The sequence below is a fragment of the Schistocerca serialis genome, chromosome 5 (assembly GCF_023864345.2).
Source record: "Schistocerca serialis cubense isolate TAMUIC-IGC-003099 chromosome 5, iqSchSeri2.2, whole genome shotgun sequence".
Lineage (NCBI taxonomy): Eukaryota > Metazoa > Arthropoda > Insecta > Orthoptera > Acrididae > Schistocerca > Schistocerca serialis.
In genome coordinates, this window is record NC_064642.1 from 144,469,832 (window position 1) to 144,493,919 (window position 24,088).

Sequence of the window (24,088 nt, forward strand, 5' to 3'; positions counted from 1 at the left end):
GTTACCCTTGACGCTGCATCACAAACAGGAGCGCCTGCGATGGTGTACTCAACGACGAACCTGGGTGCACGAATGGCAAAACGTCATTTTTTCGGATGAATCCAGGTTCAGTTTACAGCATCATGATAGTCGCATCCGTGTTTGGCGACATCGCGGTAGACGCACATTGGAAGCGTGTATTCGTCATCGCCATACTGGCGTATCACCCGGCGTGATGGTATGGGGTGCCATTGGTTACACGTCTCGGTCGCCTCTTGTTCACATTGACGGCACTTTGTACAGAGGACGTCACATTACAGATGTGTTACGACCCGTAGCTCTACCCTTTATTAGATCCCTGCGAAACCCTACATTTCAACTGGATAACGCACGACCGCATGTTGCAGGTCCTGTACGGGACTTTCTGGGTACAGAAAATGTTCGACTGCTGCCCTGGCCAGCACATTCTCCAGATCTCTCACCAATCTCAATGGTGGCCGAGTAAGTGGCTCGTCACAATACGCCAGTCGCTACTCTTGATGAACTGTGGTATCGTGTTGAAGCTGCATGGGTAGCTGTATCTGTACACACCATCCAAGTTCTGTTTGACTCAATGCCCAGGCGTATCAAGGCCGTTATTGCGGCCAGAGGTGGTTGTTCTGGGTACTGATTTCTCAGGATCTATGCACCCAAATTGCGTGAAAATGTAATGACATGTCAGTTTAGTATAATATATTTGTCCAATGAATACCTGTTTATCATCTGCATTTCATCTTGGTGTAGCAATTTTAATGGCCAGTAGTGTAAATACCCGGCGTTGCCCGGTTGTGTATTTATTTCAGTCTTCTATTGGTCCATCTGCTTCTTCCCCTTTCTCTGTGGATCTCCATCTTCACCCCCTCTCTGTCCACCTCCTCCATCCCCTCTCTTTGTTCACCTGCTCCACCCCCCTATTTTCTCTCCAGCTCCTCCTGCCCCATCTCTGTTCATCCCCCCTCTTTCTGTCCATTTGCTTCTCTCCCCTCTCTACACCTGCTCCCTACTCCTTTGTCCATCTTCTTCTCCCTCTCTCACTGTCCATCTCCTCCTTCTCGGTCCTCCTGCTCATCTCCTTCTCTCTCCTGCTTCTGTCCATCTCTTCCTCTCCCCTTTCTCTGTCCGTCTCCCCCCTTTCCATTTCTGTGTCCATTTCTCCCTCTCCTCTCTCTGTTCATCATCTTCTACCCTCTCTGCATATCTCTTCCTCTCCCTGTCTGTCCATCTCTCCTCTCCCCTCTCTCTTTGCCTACCTCTTCCTCTCCCTTCTCTGTCCATCTCCTACTCACCCTCTCTCTATCCATTTCCCCTTCCCCTCCCTCAGTCGACCCCTCCTTCCCCAATCTATGTGCATCTGTCTCCCTCACTGGCTGTCCATCTTCTCCTCTGGCCGTCTCTCTCCACTTTATCACGATCACCCCTGTAGGAGGCTGGTGGTTCTTACCCCCACAGTATTTCTTTCCAGATCGTAACTAATATGTGTACCAAATTTGATTGAAATCGTTCCAAGGGTTTAGGATGTGCTTTTTACCCTTGGATTTGTTCACGTACACAAATGATAAATGTATTTCACTCACATTTAACACGTATTTATGCACATATTTCACCTGAGTTTCTAGCAAATTTCTGCCTTCAGTTTTCGTTTCAGGTAGCTCAATGTTTATAACGTTTTATCCACTGAATTATACGCTGTACAACGATATAATTTTGCAGGTACATCCAGCAGTGTATGTGGTTACTGCTGCGAAATATGAATGGAGTTAATAGCAACGAAGTAATAAATTTTAACGTCTTGCACGATGCGGCAGTTTTTCACACATCTCAGAGTTTATGACGTCATATCTCCTGAACTATCTGCTGTACATTAACATAATTATGCTGGCGCATTCGGTGATATACGTGAATATCGCCTGAAAAATGTGCTGCGAACACGGTTAGCAGTAAAGAAGTAATACATTAAAACGCCCTGTTTCATGCGGCAGTTTTACTGCATGAACAGCGAAAATATAGCAAGCGATAAACTTCTGTAGGGTTTGTCAGCGAGAAAAAGTTTCGTAAAGATTTGAAATTGTGTGTAAAGTTTGTTGCATGTCACTGAATGCTCTCATTCTCAAATACTGGATGACTAAAATGTGGGTATTGCATTGTGCATTTCCTTTCATCCCCACCTTCACCCCTTAGACAGTGACGTGGTTTTTACTACCATGCTGATTCTTCCAGACATTAAGTGATAGGTGTACAAAGTTTGGTTGAAATCAGTCCTCTGCTTTATGAGGAGATGTGGAACATATATACATAGAGTACATATACAGATAGAACTTTAATAAAACCGACGAACTGCAGGGACGGATTCCTGACTGGAAATGGAGGAAAAAAGGTCCTACGAACATGTGTCCGGAAATGCACTGTTGTCATGGTAGATGGTGCTGACGAATGAAAGTTTCTTTGACAATGTGGCGTGTGTTCCTTCTGTGTTGCAAACTGTGCGATTGACGCAGCATACTGTAAGCAAGCAGAATGGTTCGTTATTCACATCGGGAACTAACCGAAATAGTGTCTGCGTACAACCAAGCAGATGGAAGCGGTCGAGAGGCAGTACGACAATAACAAAAAAAAGGTCCGCCCGGTTAGCCGTGCGCTCTAACGCACTGCTTTCCGGGCGGGAAGGCGTGCCTGTCCCCGGCACGAACCCGACCGGCGGATTAGTGTCGGTGCCTGGTGTGCCGGCCAGTCTGTGGATGGTTTGTAAGGCGGTTTTCCATCTGCCTCGGCGAATGCGGGCTGGTTCCCCTTATTCTGCCTCAGTTACACTATGTCGACGATTGCTGCGCAAACACCTTGTCCACGTACGCGTGCACCATAACCTTTTTTGGGCTTTTGTGTGATCATGGGTCCTTTCAGACGGACGAACGTTTAGGGAAGCGGCGGAATGTGCAAAGATTCGGGTTACACTCGTCTGCTGTGAGACGTTCCCGGGGGAGGGGGGAGGGGGGGAGGGGGAGGGGGCAGGGGTTCCACTGGGGGCCGAACCGCACAAAAACCCTGGGTTCGGCGTGGGGCGGCGGTGTGGTGAGTGGACTGCTGTAGCCTGTTGTGGGGTTGTGAACCACTGAGGGCTACGGCGGGGAGGAAGCCTCTCCATCGTTACTAGATCACCAGTTCCATACAATACAATACCAAAAAAAGTACCCTCGCAGACACCAACCACATCACACATTTCAAACCCTTTTTTGGGCCTTTGTGTGATCATGGGTGCTTTCAGACGGATGAACGTGTAGGGAAGCGGCGGACTGTGCGTACACTAGATTTGGAGGGCCGAGTTCTACAGGATATTGAGACAAACCCTAGTAGAGGCTTGAGGCAAGTGGCCCGACAACATGGTGTAAGCCAAAGCACAATTATGTATATCCTGCATGACAACCGGTGTAGCGCCTTCTTTTCTTTCCTCCCAGTAACTCACCGAAAAATCTTAACCCAAGCTTTAATACAAAAAATTAATTCTAGCACTACTGAGGATGAGGAACCGGGGAATATGAATCACCCACAAGCTTCACTTTAAGTTTGCATTTATTGCAACACAACCAGTTAAAACACCAACAATTACGTGTTGCCGTTGATTACATAGATCACAGCTATACTGACAACAATGTACGGCAAACAGATCAAGGCTTGAAAATTTAGAAATTTTAAATTCCACGAAAATTAGGGAATAAACAGTTAAACTGGAGAACAACTTGGTTCAGATTTGACTGGTATACATTATAGTACTGAAACACTTTTCGACGAGATAAATCGTAGAACACGGAGAACTAAGCAAATTCACGTGTTACAGAAAGCCGGACCAGTTAGTTTAATTTGTGAGTGATATTCGTTGGGCTTACTTAAACACTAAATAAGACAGGATAAATCTAGCAACCATTAAAAGGGGTATATACATTAAATCATGGAAGCAGTACAATAAATTTAAAGATATCACAAATATATATAAACAGGCTTCTAACACAACTCTGTTTCAACCTGAACAATTCAACATATAAAAGGGGTTTCAAATTAATCTCAAAAACCCTCACTTTGGGATCACACTGGCCGTGTAAAACCAACTTAATAAACTCGACCACAATAAGTTACTCTCTAGAGCTACATAAAACTGTATATAAGATCAAAGGAATCCTAATGGACCAGACCTGGCCTAAAGGTAGCTTGAGGAATTAAACCCCTGCCTAAGGCTGAGGCAAGTAAAGAAAGGGTAAGATTGGCCTCCACAAGGTGCTAAACTCATTAATTGACGCGACTGGCTGAAGAACAAACAGGTCACGATAGAAATCGTAACAGCCACCAGGAGCCAGGCAAGTGTAACGGCATATAGGAAGAGATCCGCCAATAAATATTTGCCGATTACGGGCATTCACACTTTCGGAATAAGGGTAGAAAATACAAGACTTGTGGTTATTCAAGAAATCAGAGGACTGGAATCAACCGAATAAAATTACTATTAATTAACCTAACTCAGGGAACAATTTGGCACCAAAACAAGGAATAATGGCCGGCCGGGGTGGCCGAGCGGTTCTAGGCGCTACAGTCTGGAACCGCGCGACCGCTACGGTAGCAGGTTCGAATCCTGCCACGGGCATGGATGTGTGTGATGTCCTTAGGTTAATTAGGTTTAAGTAGTTCTAAGTTCTAGGGGACTGATGACCTCAGGAGTTAAGTCCCATAGTGGTCAGAGCCATTTGAACCATTTTTTTGAAGGAGTGATGAATTAGATATACCCCATATGACTGTTGCGAGTGCTGAGGCACTTAACAGACCATTAAGACGACATAACGTGGACATGACCAGAACCCAAAAAAGAGAACATCGCTTGTCAAAACCCCATTTCACCGGCGGGGCAAGTTTTACAAAATTTAAAGTATAAAATAGTTATTTAACTAATTAACTGAAACTTCATAGAAAACTGGATAAACAAGTTACACAAACGCAAATTTAAGTCACATTTGTCTTGGTTGCTTGACGTGCGTCGTGAGTGGTATGGGACGTGCTGTTTATCGATTCAGACAAACCCAGGACTCAACCACAAGACAACAAGAATTCATTTCTAATACGTTGGGCTGAATATTAACACTGAAATGAATCCAACAGCACGCAGCAGAAGAAACGGACGAGAATACTAAAGCGTCTGACAGGAACGGTCAACAGTAGTCACGACGAATAACTTCGGCAATATGGCCAGGTTACGAGTCACCGTTTTAGTGGATTGTGAACGTCAACCACCGCTGAACAAATGTGTATGATAGGTCTTACTCTGATTGATGCACACTCCGACGAAAAGCTACCGGTACCGGGACACAGTCTTGCTTGATAGGTCTTACTTTGATTGATGCACACTCCGACGAATAGCTACCGATACCTTGACACAGTCTTGCGTGATAGGTCTTACTTTGATTGATGCACACCCCGACGAATAAACTGGGACACAGTCTTGCTTGATAGGTCTTACTTTGGTTGATGCACACCCCGACGAATAAACTGGGACACAGTCTTGCTTGATAGGTCTTACTTTGGTTGATGCACACCCCGACGAAAAACTACCAGTAACGTGACAGAGTCTTGCTTGATAGGTCTTACTTTGATTGATGCACACCCTGACGAATAACTACTGGTACCAGCACACAGTCTTGCTTGATAGGTCTTACTTTGATTGATGCACACCCCGACGAATAACTACCGGTACTGGGACACAGTCTTGCTTGATAGGTCTTACTTTGATTGATGGACACCCCGACGAATAACTACCGGTACCGTGACACAGTCTTGTTTGATAGGTCTTACTTTGATTGATGCACACCCCGACGAATAGCTACCAGTACCAGGACACAGTCTTCGTTCCACACTGGGAACTTAGAGGAAACAGAACTGATAGAATTTCCATAAAGCCTTGAATTGGACACCTCTATTACGCCCCGAAGGCTGTAACCTTATCGAGGCCACGTCCACACCGGGTATCAAGCGTCGACAACCGTCGCACTACTCGCGACCACTCGCCACTCCGGCCGCCCTCCGCTCACCCGTGCTGCACGTGCCACGAGGAACCGCCCCGCGCAGAGCACACAGCGTCCCCTTGGAATCGCTGGTAAGCAAAAGATGGCGCGTGGCGGGAATTGAAATTAACGCTGCAAGCGACATTAAGAGGGAGAAGAATCGAACTGTGTGGGACACACAGTTCAACGGGTACCATCCCTATCACGTGCAACGAGTGCAAGGATTGTCAGCAGAGGATTTCTCTCTACGGGAAGGGTTTCGTCGATGGTTTTTGCACAAGGCCGATTTGTTGCTCTTGCATGTTCACTGTCCATTCGCAGACACACGTTCATTGGACCTTTTTTCTTCTATTTCCTGACAGGAATCCGTCCCTGCAGTTCGTCGTTTTTATTCAAGTTCACTCTGTATACACGCATCCATTTTTATAATACACTACCGGCCATTAAAATTGCTACACTAAGAAGAAATGCAGATGATAAACGGGTATTCATTGGACAAATATATTATACTAGAACTCACATGTGATTACATTTTCATGCAATTTGAGTGCATAGATCGTGAGAAATCAGTACCCAGAACAACCACCTCTGGCCGTAATAACGGCCTTGATACGCCTGGGCATTGAGTCAAACAGAGCTTGGATGGCGTGTACAGGTACAGCTGCCCATTCAGCTTCAACACGATACCACAGTTCATCAAGAGTAGTGACTGGCGTATTGTGACGAGCCAGTTGATCGGCCACCATTGACTAGACGTTTTCAATTGGTGAGAGATCTGGAGAATGTGCTGGCCAGGGCAACAGTCGAACATTTTCTGTATCCAGAAAGGCCTGTACGGAACCTGCAACATGCGGTCGTGCATTATCCTGCTCAAATATAGGGTTTCGCAGGGATCGAATGAAGGGTAGAGCCACGGGTCGTAACACATCTGAAATGTAACGTCCACTGTTCAAAGTGCCGTCAATGCGAATAAGTGGTGACCGAGACGTGTAACCAATGGCACCCTATAGCATCACTCCGGGTGATACGCCAGTATGGCGATGACGAATACGCGCTTCCAATGTATGTTCACCGCGATGTCGCCAAACACGGATGCGACCATCACTATGCTGTAAACAGAATCTGGATTCATCGAAAAAATGACGTTTTGCCATTCGTGCAGACAGGTTCGACGCTGAGTACACCATCGCAGGCGCTCCTGTCTGTGATGGAGCATCAAGGGTGACCGCAGCCACGGCCTCCGAACTGACAGTCCATGCTGCTCAAACGTCGTCGAACTGTTCGTGCAGATGGTTGTTGTCTTGCAAACGTCCGCATCTGTTGACTCATTGATCGAGACGTGGCTGCACGATCCGTTACAGCCATGCGGATAAGATGCCTGTCATCTCTATCACGTGATACGAGGCCGTTGGGATCCGGCACGCCGTTCCGAATTACCCTCCTGAACCCACCGATTCCATATTCTGCTGACAGTCGTTGGATCTCTACCAACGCGAGCAGCAATGTCGTGATACGATAAACTGCAACCGCGATAGGCTACAATCCGACCTCTATCAAAGTCGGAAACGTGATGGTGCGCATTTCTCCTCCTTACACGAGGCATCACAACAACGTTTCACCAGGCCGGTCAACTGCTGTTTATGTATGAGAAATCGGTTGGAAACTTTCCTCATGTCAGCACGTTGTAGGTGTAGCCACCCGCGCCAACCTTGTGTGAATGCCCTGGAAAACTAATCATTTGCATATCAAAGCATCTTCCTGTCGGTTAAATTTCGCGTCTGTAGCACGTCATCTTCGTGGTGTAGCAATTTAATGGCCAGTAGTGTATGTGTGGACTATACAACTGTGGATTTGCACGAGCTGCTAGAGAGTAAGTCAGGCTGGCAGCAGTTCTCCACGGTCAGTGAGGTGGGCGATAGCTGCCCCACCCTGATCTGGTGCGTAGTAACACACTGGTGAGCCGCAGTAGTTTCGTTGCGCCTGATGGCAATCTGTCTGGACGTGGCCGGTGGTGGTTCGTCAGCCCCTAGCGCTAAACGGAGGACGCAGGTATTGTGTCTGGCTACACGAAGCGCGTGTGTCGGCAGGAGGTGGACCAGGAGTGGTGGCGCTTGCTGGTGGAGAGCGAGCCGGGCCGGCGGCAGTTCCGCAGCCCCGAGGGCTGGCTGTCGGAGGCGGTGAGCGTGGCGGGCGACTCGTGCCGGCTGCCCGCGGGCTGCCCCTGCCAGCGGCCGCAGGTGCTGCCCGCCGTGTGCCGCCACGCCGCGCCGTGCGCGCCGCCGCACCTGCTGCCCTGCCTGCGGCCCGTCACGCCGCGCGGACACTGCTGCCCCATGTGCGGTACGTAACACCCCACTTCCTATCCCACGTACTGCTGTGGTGTGCGTACTGTAAGACCTTCGGTACACACACCATCAGATTATTTGACTTGTCGCTCTAACGAAGTAGGCGAGTGTCAGCAATACGTCTCGTGGTCTTATCGTGGCGTGTTTATCTTCTGCCCTTAGGTCAGACGATAGAAATGCCACTTACACGCTTAGAGTAGCAGATTGACGGTGACCAACTTTAAACAGAACTTGATTAATTTTGACACACATTTATTAAAATAATAAAAAGGATAGACAGTACGTAACTTGATTCTGGATGCTGTTTACAATTGACAATCTGAAGTTCCTCTGGTCTCGGTACGTTAAGCTTATTCCCACATATCTCTGATACTTGACAAAGTGTCTATTCATTTATCTTCATGGCTATGTACAGGAATATGGTAGTCTTATTAGGTGCAGACTGAAACTTGACAATAGACTGGTGCAGACTAATGCAGACCGGTACAGACCGGTGCAGACAAATGCAGACTGACTATAGTTCTATTCTTTTATCTTGGCGGCTCGCGCATGCCCGCCTAGACGCGGGAGATTGCTGCGTTGCCAGTTGCACACGACGCACGCGCCAAGAGAAGCAGCGCCATAGGATAGCATAGTTCGCAAGCTTACGTTTAGGGGGGAGCGCGCAGTTCATGAAGTAAAGCCACCACGGCCGCATTAACCCTTTCGCTGCTACAAAGACGTGCTCCCTGCATTCCGCGCTGTGGGCGATTTTGTCACTGTACTGCTCGCCTGTGCAGACACATTGTGTTCCGACTGCTTTGACACTCTTTATCATTCGATTCCACAAAAACTATTTGGCTCAAAAATGAGATTTTTACCTATCTTCTTGACTGATACCTTCCCCCCCATAAATGACTTAATTTTGTTTCGATGTTCAACGCAGTTATTATGCAGCATTAAATACAGTAAACCATTGCACGAAATTATGAAGAGTTTGCAGAGGTAAAGTCCATAGAGTATACTTTCCGGATGGTCGATTTTAGTTGCCACAATGTTGAGAATGAAATGTGGACAAGATACCTATATATTTCATTTAGCCGGCCGAAGTGGCCGTGCGGTTAAAGGCGCTGCAGTCTGGAACCGCAAGACCGCTACGGTCGCAGGTTCGAATCCTGCCTCGGGCATGGATGTTTGTGATGTCCTTAGGTTAGTTAGGTTTAACTAGTTCTAAGTTCTAGGGGACTAATGACCTCGCCAGTTGAGTCCCATAGTGCTCAGAGCCATTTGAACCATTATTTCATTTAATTTAAGTACCACATAAGTGTCGTATGTAGTATTGAGAAATATTCCACCTTTTGCGACTGTAACAAAAGTTTTACTTACACTGGACACGTTTGGCTTTATTTTAAAGCACTTCAATCAATCAAAAGGAAGTAGACAAAATACATTAAACAAAACTGTGGACTTACAAAAACATTAGGACTTGAATATACCGTCTGTCAGTGAAGTGCTCAGAGCTACGTCAAATACACTCCTGGAAATGGAAAAAAGAACACATTGACACGGGTGTGTCAGACCCACCATACTTGCTCCGGACACTGCGAGAGAGCTGTACAAGCAATGATCACACGCACGGCACAGCGGACACACCAGCAACCGCGGTGTTGGCCGTCGAATGGCGCTACTGCGCAGCATTTGTGCACCGCCGCCGTCAGTGTCAGCCAGTTTGCCGTGGCATACGGAGCTCCATCGCAGTCTTCAACACTGGTAGCATGCCGTGACAGCGTGGACGTGAACCGGATGTGCAGTTGACGGACTTTGAGCGAGGGCGTATAGTGGGCATGCGGGAGGCCGGGTGGACGTACCGCCGAATTGCTCAACACGTGGGGCGTGAGGTCTCCACAGTACATCGATGTTGTCGCCAGTGGTCGGCGGAAGGTGCACGTGCCCGTCGACCTGGGACCGGACCGCGGCGACGCACGGATGCACGCCAAGACCGTAGGATCCTACGCAGTGCCGTAGGGGACCGCACCGCCACTTCCCAGCAAATTAGGGACACTGTTGCTCCTGGGGTATCGGCGAGGACCATTCGCAACCGTCTCCATGAAGCTGGGCTACGGTCCCACACACCGTTAGGCCGTCTTCCGCTCACGCCCCAACATCGTGCAGCCCGCCTCCAGTGGTGTCGCGACAGGCGTGAATGGAGGGACGAATGGAGACGTGTCGTCTTCAGCGGTGAGAGTCGCTTCTGCCTTGGTGCCAATGATGGTCGTATGCGTGTTTGGCGCCGTGCAGGTGAGCGCCACAATCAGGACTGCATACGACCGAGGCACACAGGGCCAACACCCGGCATCATGGTGTGGGGAGCGATCTCCTACACTGGCCGTACACCACTGGTGATCGTCGAGGGGACACTGAATAGTGCACGGTACATCCAAACCGTCATCGAACCCATTGTTCTACCATTCCTAGACCGGCAAGTGAACTTGCTGTTCCAACAGGACAATGCACGTCCGCAAGTCAACTACCCTGTCCAGCAAGATCTCCGGATCTGTCCCCCATTGAGCATGTTTGGGACTGGATGAAGCGTCGTCCCACGCGGTCTGCACGTCCAGCACGAACGCTGGTCCAACTGAGGGGCCAGGTGGAAATGGCATGGCAAGCCGTTCCACAGGACTACATCCAGCATCTCTACGATCGTCTCCATGGGAGAATAGCAGCCTGCATTGCTGCGAAAGGTGGATATACACTGTACTAGTGCCGACATTGTGCATGCTCTGTTGCCTGTGTCTATGTGCCTGTGGGTCTGCCAGTGTGAACATGTGATGTATCTGACCCCAGGAATGTGTCAATAAAGTTTCCCCTTCCTGGGACAATGAATTCACGGTGTTCTTATTTCAATTTCCAGGAGTGTATAATTTTGTGTGTGGCACACACAAACAGCATTTATTTGCTAAAACACTGATGAGCCAACACAAACGTTGAATATTGTGCTACCGCAGCACAAAACTACGAAAGGTGACTTGGCAATGGAGGACACAAAATACAGTCCTCTTATGATGCTTCAAAAGAGAGAAACGTGTCTGGTCTAAATATGTCGCTTATTACAGTTGCAGAAGAGGGATATATTTCAATACCATTGGTAAAACTGCGACTGTGGAACAAAAACAAGAAATAGAACATGAATACCATTGTGTATGTGCCATACCTTTCACCGATGGAACTGCTTTAAAATAAAGCCAAACGCGCCCTGTGTAAATAAAACTTTTATTACAGTCGCGAAAGACGGAATATTTCTCAATATTACATACGACACCTATGTGGTACTTAAATTAAATGAGATATTGTTATACAGTAAATATTATATGAAATTTAGGTATCTTGTCCACATTTCATTCTCGACATTGTGGCAACTAAAATCGACCATATGGAAAGTATACGCTATGGACTTTTACCTCTGCAAACTGTTCAAAATTTCGTGCAATGGTTTACTACATTTAATGCTGCACATCAAAACAAAATTAAGTCATTTATGGGGGGAAGGTATCAGTCAAGAAGACGTGTAAATATCAAATTTTTTGGCCAAAAAGTTTTTGTGAAATCGAATGATAAGTGTGTCAAAGCAGTGGGAACACCATGTGTCTGCACAGGCGAGAAGTGCAGTGATGACAAATTCGCGCACAGCGCGGAATGCGGGGAGCACGTGTCTGCAGCAGCGAAAAAGTTAATGAAGAGGCAAAGCACTAGAAATTTCATTCAAACGAATAAAATACGTGAAGTAAGGCACTCCAATATTGTTTTTAAATAAAGAAAATATGAAGCACCACACAAGGTTAGAAGTCATAACCTTTCACTTCGCAGCCCAACACCTTAATCGTTCCGCTACTTCAGCTCATTGAACAGTGTAACTCCATAAGGACTCTAACACCTCACGCAATTACTTATAAACACTGTTGGTATGACTATGAATTGCTCACGCTTCGTCGAAGTACAATAGGAAATAAACAATTACCGCTGTTCTTTATTGCGAAAAAGCAGTTCATGAGATTGAAACAAACACCTTTCCTTGCTATCGCCTGAATTAGGAGTCTTATTGCTTGTTTGGTTTAATTAATTAATAGAATATGAAGCAATTGGTATAAAGAATGCTTTTTCCAAACTTTCTATAAAAGAAAGTCTGCTATCAAGACATTGCTTTTGTTCTATTACTTTCTTTATGACTGAACATTTCTAAAACTGAAGACACTCGTCCGTGCTCTGCGCTGCAGTCGAGATCTGGCAACGTCGTTCTCTGTTCATTGGCTGACTGTGTTTTGTGACGTCAGATGCGCAGAACGAACCTAAACTCGGCCGCCAAGATATATGACGCGCACTTTAATCGGAAGTCTGTACACTCGTTATAATACCTCGCGCGTTCAGGTATCACTGCGCGAGTGTGATCCGCGAGGAGAAAAGGTTCTACATTAGCAGCAATCTCATTGGCTGCGTTACATATTAATACGCGGATTGGCGGAAGTAGAATTTGGTCCGTCTCTAAGGCAGCACCATCTCGTAGTGCAGACGGACGAGCGAGGCGCCTGCGCTGTTATGCTTAGCAGGGCGCGCTCTAGTGGGAAAGTTGTGTACGCGCTGACTACGCGGAACTGTGTACACAACAACTACTTATCACGAAACTAGCCGCTATGACCCTCGTGAGCCTGTGTGCCCAGACTGCTGACCCGTATCCTATGATGGATGTAAGAATTCTATTATGGTACAATTTGATTAGATCAGGTGGGAGATGGAATCTTTTGTGTCCAATTTCGATTGAGTTGTTTAGAACTGTTAGTGATCTTTGTGTTACTGTGTCAATATGTGATGCATAGTTCCACATCTCGTCGACGATTACACCTAGGTGTCAGGCTTCATGGCGCCTGAGGACTGGCAAGCCGTTAATTCTGACTGTAGGGTTTCTTAGTAACTGACGTTTGAGTAATAGGTAAGTGGACTTGTTAGGTGCAATAGTCATTTTTGTTTTGGGCCATCCGCCCTGTTTCATCGTTATTCCAAAGATCCTGCAATAATTCAGTCCCCCTTCTTTTAATGCTTGGTTTACCTCCTAGGTATAGCCCCATAATTTCTTCTATTTTATCTCTTCTGTCCTTCTTTACCCAGTACCAGGTGGCCTGTTCCCTTATTTTTATGTCCAGTGGACATAACCCCATTAGTACTAAAAGTGCCCCTCCCGGAGTTGTTCTATATGCGCTTACTGAACATAGGAGCATATTCCGCTGCGCTCTTCTTATGGTCATCGCCTCTTTCCATATTGAGGGGAATTTCTCAAGCCATAAACACTAGTTGTACAGCTTGGTGAGAGGTGCCACCAGCTGGGGGGCGAGGAATTGTATTACTTCCGCTCCTGGCCCTGACGGCATCACTGCGGAAGTAATACAATTCCTCACTCCCCAGCTGGTGGCACCTCTCACTAAGCAGGGAACAACTACCAAACAACGACACGCACCACCTGCTCAGGTAAGAGGTCACATTTAATGTCCTGAATAAACTAGCAGATGCGATCTGAAGCAAAGTCCTCAAAGAATACCTAAGAAACACCAGACTTAGACTCCGTACACCCTCCCTGTTCCGCCAGGACATGGACTTGGCCAGCCGCCTCACGGCTGGAACCCGCCATGTTTTAGGACTTGACAACGCACCGATCATGAGAGTAGATATAGAGATAGATTAGTTATAGGCTCAGAATTAGGATAATTAGATTAGCATAGAACTGCAGCGATAAAGTCATCGGCCAGCCTAATGCCAGGGGCACTCCCACTGGGATTAGTTCAGTGGGAAAGGCCAGCAAAATTAGGTTTGTTTTTTCTGGCACACCTGTGACGCTGCAGGTAGAGTAGTCATAGTAACTTGTTAAAAGTAGTATCAAAGTCTAACAGTAGTAGAAAATTCAATCCAATTATCATAACAACATGCGTAGTAAATAACAGTAGAATACTCCCCATAGTGGTGAAGACATTATAGTATTAACCTGTAGTGTTAGAAAGTAAAAGCTGCAGATTGTCAATCGTAATAGTTAGAAATAGGACCTACTAATGTACTTAGGTACTAGGTTAATTTGTATAATTATAATGATTTTAATAAAGATTTAAAAAAAAACACCCACTCAGCGTTGCAAATACGAGGTATGTCCGTAAAGCAAGCACCGATTTATATATTTTCATAAAAACATTTTTTCAAAGCAGAATTTATTTCTGCAGGAAAGAGCGTGTCTTAAGCTATTTTTCTACATAGTTGCCACTATTGTTCAGACATCTGTCGTAGAGGGAAACCAACTTTTTTATGGCCTCTACATAAAAAGATGCTGGCAGTGAATAAAACAAATTTTGGTACACGCCTTGAGGCGCCGCAGCTAGTCGCCAATTTGTCTTTAAGGCTTTCTTGTATGAATGTATGTGGGCTCCAGTGTAAGCAGTCAGAATCTTATACGATCTGCAGACGTGCGTCATGACCATATGGCGTGACTGCAGCGTGTGAAAGTAGCGGAGAGGCGCTTACAGAGTAGTTACATTCTCTGGAACTATAAAAATTAATAACTGATCTAGAAATAGCCTGAGGAACTTCATATTAGGTACATAACCTTCTGTTGTGTAAAGGAACAATCTGTCAAAATCTGAAGTCAATAACTGTCATGATTTGGAAGTTGAAAAAAAGAAAACGAAAAGTCAGAAAAAAACGTAATTATCCGACACTTAAAAAACTAAATCAATATAGTTCACCAACTGTGACTATCTGAAAAGATATGATAACAACTTCAGTATTCAAATTTGGAAAGTTCTCATTTTAGAAAACCTTTCGTAATTTTGCTGTAGTAATAGCTTTAAGAATTTCAGGTAGATATTTATGTTTTGTGTTAGGGTGAGTGTGAAAGAGAGTGTATGTGGGACATTCGCCAATATTAAATTTTCAGTCTGTACTTCTCTATAGGAACTTGCAAGTGTTCCAGCTTTGTATCGTGGGAACGAATCCACCAGTGGTTCTCCTACTAGTGGATGACGGATGTCCAAACATGTTTGAATATGTAAGAGACAGCCAGAACGTTCGCGACTATATAGTCAAATTCCAGACGTAAAGTACAGCTTAAAGTTTATTTCATTTTATTTGTTTAATAACAGAGTTTTGGGTTGCTTATTTTAATGACGTCATTGAGCTGAGAGCAGTGGTTGGTTCTTGCTAGATTTTGGCGCGAGCCGCGCCCTGAAAGTCAGTTCTGATTGGCCGTAATTCTGTACAGCCAATAAGACGTGAGACGGTTTGCCACCTAATGCATGAGAGAGAGGTGCTTGTAGAGGCAGAGAGAAGAAGGAAGTGGTGGACTAGCTTTCAAAGGAGCCGGTCATGCTGAAAGTGTTCGAACGCGTTACGTGCACAATGAAGAGATATTGTGACTTCCGCGTTTCGGTACAGTGATAAAGGTAGCTGGTGTTTACCATCAACTATTTGTGAAATTTTAAGAGTCGATAGATATTTCGTTCTGGAGAATATCGCGTGTGTAAACTTTGCACTAAAAGCTTGACGGTGCTAAGTAATCTTTTTTTACTGAGTATTTATGGCGAGCAAAATCTTTATTTAAAGACAACCACTGAATGCCGAGTGCAAAAGTAAATACCAGTTTATTGCCTGTGTTACTCTCGCAAATGATTTCGGAATTGGATAGGAAAAGTTCTGGCTGTTTGAGTGTGACGAGGACTGTGAGCACGAACTTTAATGGTTTGAACACATGTGGGCTGATGATCTTGCTTAATAAACATAAAAAAATCCTAATGCAAGTTTAAAAGGACCTTTGAACTTAGAAATTTGAACAGCAACCCATTTCCGAATTATTCTTTAGAGTTCACAAGACTATTTTCAGCTTTTTGTACTTATAGCGGCCTCCGACGTGTAGTTATGAAATCTCAGTTTCTTCAACACTGCTTTTCTGTGATCTCTTAAGCAGATGCAGTCAGAAGTTACGTGTGCAGATCTGCAGCAGTATCGAGGAAGGTGGACAATTTATGTTGCAGAACCGCTGTCGATGTGCGAAAGAGCGCGTTACGTCGCAGCCTCGTACGACATAGTTCGTACTCTGTCGACCATTAAAATTTGCAACATCAGGTCAAGTAAAGAAATTTTACTTATTATGCGTATACAATGTAGTAGCAAGACTATATAATTAAATTTGTAGGTGATACGGGGGTGCACAAGGCGCAAAATTTAGTATACTGAGGTGCCAACACTGACAGCTATAATAGCTCTAAACTGGACAGTCATAGAGTCCAAGTCACCTTGGGTGACAAATACGGATACTTCAGTATACTCTGCCTCCACTCTGCTGCAGAGTTCATCAATCGTAGTGGCTTGTGAGTCACGGATTGCCAAATACTCGACAACCCGTGACAAAATATTTTCACTGTGTAGGAGATCTAGGGAACGTCCTGACCATGCCAACTGTCGATCAGTCTATGTTTCGAGGTAACTCAACGACACGGGCAACATGTAGTGTTGCCTTATCTACTTGAAAGATCACGTCACAGAGACCTGGAAAATGAGGCACGGCCTCTGGCCTTAACACGTCTGCTCTCTAAAGTAGCCGCTGTGTGAATCAAAGGTGACTGTGTTGTGTGCTCGATACCATCACTCCAGGTGACGGGCCAGTACGACGATGAGGAATGCTATGTGGCAACGTTCGTCCTTCTCGCGGCCTCCACACATCCATCCTCATCTACACAAATACTTCGCAAGTCATCGTAGGGTACGTGGCAGAGGGTACCTTATACAACTACTGGTCATTTCCTTTCCTGTTCCAGTCGCAAACAGAGCGAGAGAAAAATGACTGTCTGTATGCCTGCGTCTGAGTTTTCATTTCTCGTACCTTACCTTCGTTGTCCTTAGGCGAAATGTATGCTAGTTGCAACAGAATCGTTCACCAGTCGCCTTCAAATGCCGGTTGTCTAAATTCGCCCAATAGCATTCCTCGAAAAGAACGTTGCCTTCCCTCCAGGGATTCCCACTTGAGTTCCCGAAGCATTTCTGTGGTACCAGAGTGTTTCTCGAACCTACTATAACAAATGTAATAGCCCACCCCTGAATTGCTTCGATGTCATCCTTTAATCCAGCCTGGTGCCAGATACCAAGCGTGTTAGTAGCTATCCTTTACAGATGAACCACACTTTCCTAAAATTCTCCCAATAAACCGAAGTCGATCATTCGCCTTTCCTGCCACGATCCTCACACGCTCGTTCCATTTCATATCGCTTTGCGAATTCACTTTCAGATATATGAACGACATAACTGACTCAAGCACGACACTACTAATACCGTATCCGAATATTACGGATTGTTTTTCCTACTATCCTCACTGACTTACATTGTTCTATATTTAGATCTAACTGCCATTCGCCACACCAAATAGAAATTTCTTCCAAGTAATCTTGTGTGCTTCCGAACTTCGACACCTTCCCGCACACCAAAAAATCATAAGCAAACAGCCGTAGATGGTAGCCAACCCAGTCCGCCAGTTCATTTGTGTATATCGAAAATAATAGCCATCCTATCTCACTTCCCTGGGATATTCTTGACGATACCTTTGTATCTGATGAACACTCGCCGTCGAGGACAACGTACTGCGTTCCATAAATTAAGAAGTCTTCGAGCCACAAGCTCGTGAAGCTGTCTGTACGAGGGTGAGATAAATGAAAACCTTAAATTTGTAATAACAAATCTAAATTTCGCGCCGTTATCCTGTAAGTTGGTAAACGTGCTACAAACAGCGTGCAGAATGGCCTGAAGGTGGCAGCATAGTGCAGATGCACACATTCGTCGCAGTATCAGTATAAAGATGGCCGCCCCACTTGCGACTTGCACCAGGGAATAACAACGTTCTGTTATTCGGTTTTTGCGTAGTGAAGGTGTGAAACGTATTGAAATTCATCGACGAATGAAGGTTCAGTACGGTGGTGCTTGTTTGTCACAGCAGCAAGTCTACGAATGGAGTAGGAAGTTCGCAAATGGTGTGACTTCAGTGAAAGATGCTCCTCGTCCAGGTCAGGCACAACGAGTTGTGACTCCACAGAACATTGCAGCAGTTGAAGCCATAGTGAAGGAAAACCGCCGAGTGACACTGAATGACATTGCAGCATGTTTACAGATTAGTCATGGGTCAGCACACCACATTGTGCATGATGTGCTCCAGTTTCACAAAGTGCCTGCAAGATTGGTGCCACGGCAGCTGACTCATGAAATGAGAGAACGACGTGTTGATGCTTGTGAAGAACTTCTTTGGCGCTGTGAACGAGAAGGTGCTGGCTTCCTTGCAAGAACCGTTACTGGGGACGAAACCTGGGTTCCCTTCCACCAACCGGAAACGAAGCGAGCGAGGAATGGCGCCATTCCTCATCAATAAAACCAAAGAAGTTTCGAACAGAACCATCAGCAGGGAAGGTTCTGCTGACTCTCTTTTGGGACGAAAAAGGCGTCATTTTGGAGCATTACATGCCTAGAGGGACCATTGTCAGCAGTGCGTCATACACAGATCTCCTTAAAAATCATCTGCGGCCTGCAATCAAATAAAAGCGACGTGGATTGCTGTCACCAAGTGTCCTTTTGCAACATGACAATGCAAGGCCCCGCACTGCCCGTACAATAGTTGCAACAATCACAGACCTGCATTTTGAGTGTCTTCCTCATCCACCATACTCACCAGACCTTGTCCCAAGTGATTTCCATATGTTTGAACCACTCAAAGACGCAATGGGAGGAAAGAAGTTCCGTTCTGATGAAGAGGTACGCTACACCGTGCATGAGTGGTTGTGCGGACTACCAAAAGAACTTTTTCTAAAGGAAGTTATGCACTTTGTAAGCGCTGGAGGACTTGCACTGAGCGTGGAGGAGATTATGTTGAAAAGTGATACAGCTTTGTACCACTTCTGCAGAATAAATAATATTTAAAAAATATTTAAGTTTTTCATTTGACTCATCCTCGTAGAACCAAGTGCCCGATGTACAGTGGCGTCGTTGGAAGCGCTGCTCTCCTCTGCCAAGTAAAGGCAGGTGGCAACTGAGTCACTGAGCTGAGAATCCGTGGACGTCGTCGCACTGTCCCTGTCGGTACTTGTCTTTCTGCAGTAAAGCGCATTTTCTGACACGAGATACGTAACGCGGCTCTACTATCTTGCATGGCTGATCAAACCATGCGTGTGTCCTGTCAGCTGCACGTCGCGTGGGGCGAATGAAGTTCTGCGTAGCGCTGAGCAAGGCCCTCCTGATCTCACTAATTCCATAAACCTCAGTCTTAATAGGCGTCGGTTCTACCACTATCGAATGTCAGTAAGTGCTGGCAAGTGTTTTTCCTTCTTATAGGAGGCTTAACACGACCTTCTCACAAACAAGACTGAAATGTGGTTTCTGGATGAGAAATCCGCTGTGTTTCGTATTTTACGAACTATAAGACGCAATTTTTTCTTCGAAAAATTGCCTCCAAACTTCACGTGCGTCTTGCACTCGAAATTAATATAAAAATGTCAAGTGTTTGATTTAAAATTCCCGCCAGTCTTATGAATGGGCATAAATTCGACGCTGCGGGAAACATATCTCTATCTGACAACATTGGATTCAAGAGGCAGCAGCAGTGCACCGATGCGACGAACGTGAGTTGCGGTAATTCACAAGCTTGCTAACACTGTCTTCCTTCCACCCTGCCATCACAAACCTAGAACACTGTCTAGCCTACGATGCGTCATTGCAGTCTACGGTGCCAGTGAACTTGAATTGAAAGTGATTTGTGTTATCGGTAACAGTACAATATTTTCGTTAGTAGCTGGATTCTCAATGGAAAAAAAATGAAAGGTATTCGTATGTCGCTGGTATAAATTGAAAGTAATAGCATATGCAGAAGGATATGGAAACAAAGCAGCTCAGACGCATTTGCTGCCCACCAACAGAAAAAAGAATTCCCGATTGGCGGGCTAGAAAGGAAAAACTGAAAAAAATAAGGAAAAATAAATTTGGAAATAGAGGACTGAATGCAAAATGGCCAAAACTAGAAGATGACATACTGAAATGGACTCAAGGGCTCCGCCAAAATAGCATAGGAATTAATACAAAAATCATTCAAATACATGCTCGTAAGCTAGCGCTTCAATGGAACTTAACAGTTGGTTGGTGCTACAGGTTTACGAAGCGTCATGGCACCGTGGACTGCAAAGTGTAGGATACACGAGGAAGAACAGTCCAATGAAATGTTGTGAGTTCCTCCCAGGTACGCAGACTTGTACGAGCCTTTGCGTTGTCGTGAAGGAGGAGTTCGTTTACACTTTTGTGGCGACGAATATACTAAAGTAATTTCTTCAGTGTCCTCAATGCAGCACAATACACTTCAGAGTTCATCGTTGCACCACGAGAGAGGGCGTCGAACAGAATAAGCCCTTCAGAGTCCCAGAAGATCGTTGCCTTGACTTTACCAGCTGAGGGTGCGGCTCCGAACTTTTTCTTCAGAGAAGAGGTTGTGTGGCGCCACTCCATGGATTGTCGTTCTGTTTCCGGTTTGAAGTGAAGAACCCATGTTTCATCGCCTCTGACGATGTTCGACAAAAAATTGTCACGATCAGTCTCGTAACGCTCAAGCAGCTCCGCGCCAATGGTTCTTTGTTGCCCTTTATGGTCTTCTGTCAGGTGGCGAGGAATCCAGCGGCCACACACCTTTGAGTACCCCAACTGGTGGATGAGTGTGTCAGCACTGCCAAGAGAGATGTCTAGTTGAGCATCCGTGATCCGTCATGGTGATTCCATACAACCAACTGGCATATATGCACACTTCAGTGCAATGACATACGTACATGAAGGACGGTCACATGACTGTTATCTACCAGTTCTCGTCTACAGAGCTCCAAAAGGACGAATGTGCCAATCCCTTGGTGCAACAATAAGGTTACACCAAGGGATTGGCTCCGTCGTCGATCACGGAGTGATGTCTCCTCGTGAAAAGAGCACATTGGTCGTTTTGGAGCTCTGTAGACGAGAACTGGTAGATAACAGTCATGTGACCGTCCTTCATATACGTACGTCATTGCACTGAAGTGTGCGTATATGCCAGTTGGTTGAATGGAGTCACCATGACGATGAGGGTCGGTGTGAAGACATGACAGAATGGCAGGCAGAAGCTATCGTGCTTGGAGCTGCCCCCGACGACACGGTGAATGGAACTGCCCACTTTGTTGGTGTGTCGATGAAGATTGTGCAACATGTACACAAGGAATAGTGTAGCTATCGCAACCATCTAACGTGGCGTAACAACGGTGGTGGTATAAAGATCCTAACTGACATGGAACAGAGACGAGTGTCACGCCTTGTCTGTGGGTTTCAAGCCCGATAGTAGTTGCTACTATTAGTGAGAGCCAATCTCAACCAATTTCCAAGCGAAAGTATAGAAAGAAACTTTGTGCAGTGGACATTTGGAGTCAGGCATTTCGCAAAAGGCAGTGTCTCACAGCAACACATAAAGCTGCACACTGTCAATGTTCCGGTCGGCCGATGTGGCCGAACGGTTCTAGGCGCTACAGTCTGGAACCGCGCGACCGCTACGGTCGCAGGTTCGAATCCTGCCTCGGGCATGGATGTGTGTGATGTCCTTAGGTTAGTTAGGTTTAAGTAGTTCTACGTTCTAGGGGACTGATGACCTCAGAAGTTAAGTCCCATAGTGCTCAGAGCCATTTGAACCATTTTTGTCAATGTTCCAAACAATACAAAATTTGGAGTGCAGTGTGGTCTGACAAGTAATAACTTTTGCTTCTTTTCATATGATGCAAGGCGTCGAGTGCACCGACAATCGAATGAGGCGCGTAACCTGGGGTGTGCTGAGGTCGTATTTCGGGCTGTCGGTGGTTGTGTGAAGCACTGGGAATGGTTTTCGTAGCATGAGTTCGGCTCACTCACTCGTGAAAATGAACCAGGGTGTTTATTACAACAATCTCGGTGACCAGAGATGGCCATTTCCTTTATATTTTCATGATGAGCATGCTGTGGATACTCTCGTCTTCCAAAACTACAAAAGCCAGGTTCGCAGACCTAGATAGATAGGTTCTTAGTATGACAAACACTAAAGCATTCTATCGTACCTCGACAGCCTCGCTAAGCCACCCGATCCTACGATTTTAGAACAGGGGGTGAAATGTAGGAGTTACTGTCCCCGCAGTTTGGTAGGTCTACATCATCATGGAATGGCTTCAGCAGGACATGACATACTTTAAGGAACTTGACGACTCTCTGCCCCACGAAACTGAGATCCTTATCAGGTTAAAGGCGACGTTAGACGATATTAGGGTGACTCCTTTTTTTCCAGATGTGCTTACCTCGTATTACAATGAGGTGGCAAAAGTCATGGATCACCTCCTAACGTCGTTTCGGCCCTCCTTTAGCCTAGTGTAGTGCTGCAACTCGACGTGGCACGGATTCAGAAACTCGATGGAAGTCCCCTGCACAAATACTGAGCCTTGCTGCCTTCATGTTGTTGTTGTTGTGGTCTTCAGTCCTGAGACTGGTTTGATGCAGCTCTCCATGCTACTCTATCCTGTGCAAGCTTTTTCATCTCCTAGTACCTACTGCAACCTACATCCTTCTCAATCTGCTTAGTGTATTCATCTCTTGGTCTCCCTCTACGATTTTTACCCTCCACGCTGCCCTCCAATACTAAATTGGTGATCCCTTGATGCCTCAGAACATGTCCTACCAACCGATCCCTTCTTCTAGTCAAGTTGTGCCACAAACTTCTCTTCTCCCCAGTCCTATTCAATACCTCCTCATTAGTTATGTGATCTACCCATCTAATCTTCAGCATTCTTCTGTAGCACCACATTTCGAAAGCTTCTATTCTCTTCTTGTCCAAACTATTTATCGTCCATGTTTCACTTCCATACATGGCTACACTCCATACGAATACTTTCAGAAATGACTTCCTGACACTTAAATCTATACTCGATGTTAACAAATATCTCTTCTTCAGAAACGCTTTCCTTGCCATTGCCAGCCTACATTTTATATCCTCTCTACTTCGACCATCATCAGTTATTTTGCTCCCTAAATAGCAAAACTCCTTTACTACTTTTAGTGCCTCATTTCCTAATCTAATTCCCTCAGCATCACCCGACTTAATTCGACTACATTCCATTATCCTTGTTTTGCTTTTGTTGATGTTCATCTTATATCCTCCTTTCAAGACACTGTCCATTCCGTTCAACTGCTCTTCCAAGTCCTTTGCTGTCTCTGACAGAATTACAATGTCATCGGCGAACCTCAAAGTTTTTATTTCTTCTCCATGAATTTTAATACCTACTCCGAATTTTTCTTTTGTTTCCTTTACTGCTTGCTCAATATACAGGTTGAACAACATCGGGGAGAGGCTACAACTCTGTCTTACTCCCTTCCCAACCACTGCTTCCGTTTCATGTCCCTCGACTCTTATAACTGCCATCTGGTTTCTGTACAAATAGTAAATAGCCTTTCGCTCCCTGTATTTTACCCCTGCCACCTTTAGAATTTGAAAGAGAGTATTCCAGTCAACATTGTCAAAAGCTTGCCATTGCCTTCATAGCCGTCCATAATAGCGGAAGTGTTGCTGATGCAGGAAGTTGTGCACGAACAGATCTCTCGATTCTGTCCCGTCAGTGTTCGGTGGGATTTACGTCG

At 45.7% G+C, this 24,088-nt stretch overlaps 1 protein-coding gene across 1 annotated transcript in view; it reads left to right on the forward strand.

Annotated features, from left to right (window-relative positions):
• LOC126481809 (protein amnionless) overlaps positions 1–24,088 on the forward strand; it is a 131,339-nt gene that overhangs the window by 62,075 nt on the left and 45,176 nt on the right. The window contains exon 4 of the mRNA XM_050105764.1: positions 8,141–8,393. Coding sequence (XP_049961721.1) covers positions 8,141–8,393 — 253 coding nt within the window. The remainder of the gene's footprint in view (positions 1–8,140; positions 8,394–24,088) is intronic.